This window comes from Monoraphidium neglectum (genome assembly GCF_000611645.1).
Source record: "Monoraphidium neglectum strain SAG 48.87 unplaced genomic scaffold scaffold00730, whole genome shotgun sequence".
Taxonomy (NCBI): domain Eukaryota; kingdom Viridiplantae; phylum Chlorophyta; class Chlorophyceae; order Sphaeropleales; family Selenastraceae; genus Monoraphidium; species Monoraphidium neglectum.
This window is the reverse complement of record NW_014012898.1, coordinates 20,228-22,442: the sequence shown is the minus strand read 5'-3', so window position 1 is coordinate 22,442 and position 2,215 is coordinate 20,228. Positions and strand designations below refer to the sequence as shown.

Here is a 2,215-nt window from a genome sequence, read left to right as displayed (position 1 = left end):
CGCCCCGCCGGCCGCGGCCGCCGCGGCCCCCAGCAGCCCTGCCGCGGCGCCGGCCGCGGCGCCCGGCGCCGACGGCACCCAGCGCAGCAGGCCCGGCAGCTCCCCGGCATGGCCCATCTCCCGGAAAAGTCTCTGATTCGCAGGGCTGCCCCTGAGCAGGCTGTTGGCCAGCTCCAACGCATCCTGCACCAGCACGCCGCCCCCGCACGGCCCGCCCTCCTCGCGGGCCAGCGCCAGCAGCCGCTCAAACGCGCCCTCGAATGCGGCTATCTTCCCCACCTCCTCGCATCCGCCGCACAGGCCGACCAGCAGCAGCAGCGCCTCGTTGCGCAGCACCTCCATGCCACTGCCGAGCAGGTCCATGAGGCGCACCACGCCCATGGGGACCGACAGCGCCGCGGCCTGGACGCGGCCAGGGGCGGCGGACAGCAGCGCTGACAGGGCCTGCAGCGCGTGGTACCTGCGCAGGGCAGTGGGAGGCAATGGTTGCGGCGGTGGGTTTGCTTTTGATGTGCGGGGGAGGGGGGGAGCGCACTTGGGTGTTGAGTTGGCTCCGGGCCGCGCAATGTCAAGGGGCAGGACGGCGCGCACCGCCAGGCGGGCGTGCTCGCACGGGCTGATCGTGGTGTGGGTGTGTGTGTGTGTGGGGGGGAGATGCGGCGGCTGCCACAACTGCGATTGCCGCAATCGTTGCTGCCACCACCCAGAGGAGATGGGGCTCCTGCAGTGTCGCCAGCGGCCTGGGCCCCGAGCCCCCATCCGCCACCAGCCGCGCCCCGGCCACAACACGGCAGTCTCGCAGCATCGATCCCATGGCCGCCCCGGTGGCGGCCCTCTGGCACGCTGACAGCCGCACCGCCCGACGCCAGATGGCAGCCGTGCTGCGGGGGCCTCACCTGCAATAGAAGTCGTCCACCCCCACGGGCTCGTCCTCCAGCAGAGACAGCAGCAGCCGCACGTTGTCTGGCGACCGCGCAAACAGCTCCGCATTCATAACTCCGGGGGGCGGGGGGCCCTGAGAAGAGAAGGGGTGGCGGGGCTGGTGGCGTTGAGCACGCCCCAGGGGTTGAAGCAGGCAGAGTGCCCGTGAACCTTGCGTGATTGAGGTGCAGCTGGCTCGCTGGAAACAAGCGCAGCAGCTTCAGCGCCGCTGCTGCCACAAAGCCAGCGCTGGGGGGAATGGTGTGCAATCCACGGCCAAGTCCCACGAGACTCACCTCGCCCCGCGCCGCCGCCCGTGCCGCCGGCGTCCCGCCGCCGCTGGCGCGGCCGCCCTCCCCGCCGCCGAAGCTGAGCGCGAGGGCCTCCAGTGCCGTGCGGGTGAGTTCTGTGTCATCTCGGTCCTCGGTGACGACGGCCAGCAGCACTGGCAGGCCCATCACCCCCACGGCCTGCTGGGCCTGTAAGTAACCCATCCAGGGAGTGTTTCTTTAGGACAGGTGGGGCGTTGAGCCCGTAAGCAGGCTGCTGCCGTGTGCGGGGACCGGGGGTTGGAGAGGATGGGGGTCGACCCTGCTGCCGCCACACCAACACCCCGAAGCAGCCGTCTGCAGGCTGGCCGATAGCGGCATGTGGGCAAACGCATCGCTTTACGACACCGGCAGGCGAGCTGTCGAAGCACGACCGCTGCGGCGGGGAGCGGGGCCCCGTACCTGTGGGCTGTCTTGCAGCATGTCCCGCAGCCGCGCCAGCGCGTCGCGCCGCTCCGCGGCGTGCCGCGACTCCGACACGCGCTGCAGCAGCGCCTCGACCTCCGAGTCGTCATCATCGCGTGATGTGGGGCCGCCAGCCCCTACAGTGTTACCGTGCATGCAGTGTTAGGTCAGCAGGGAGGTTGGGCATAAGGGCGATGCATCCGCGCTCATGTGCCCGCAGCAGCTGCTGCAGCAGCGGCAACAGCACTGCGACGACGCGGCACAGCTGGGGATATTGAAGCAGAACGGTCGGCTCCGAGCTGTAGATGGATCAAGTATTGATATCAATCAAACCAAATATCCAACATGCTCGCGAGCTGTCAGTACGACGGAGCTTACCGTGGGATCCAAACAGAGTTTTCAGCATCGCAAGGCTGGGGTGTCACCGCAGAATAGGGCTATTAGAAACTCCATGACAGATCAATCATTATGTGCGGTACACACCGCTCGTTTGAAGGATCACTTCTCAGTTGGTCTAACGATGCCGCATGATCTGCACCGCTGGGCGCCGCTTCGCATCC

At 68.2% G+C, this 2,215-nt stretch overlaps 1 protein-coding gene across 1 annotated transcript; it reads right to left on the bottom strand.

Annotated features, from left to right (window-relative positions):
* Positions 1–892: 892 nt before the first annotated feature.
* Positions 893–2,061, bottom strand: MNEG_5036 (hypothetical protein; the record flags this gene model as incomplete). The annotated part of the gene is made up of 4 exons (XM_014046492.1): positions 893–1,015; positions 1,218–1,400; positions 1,653–1,792; positions 2,034–2,061. The coding sequence occupies 4 exons, from the start codon at positions 2,059–2,061 to the stop codon at positions 893–895; spliced, it is 474 nt and encodes a 157-aa protein (XP_013901946.1).
* Positions 2,062–2,215: the final 154 nt, after the last annotated feature.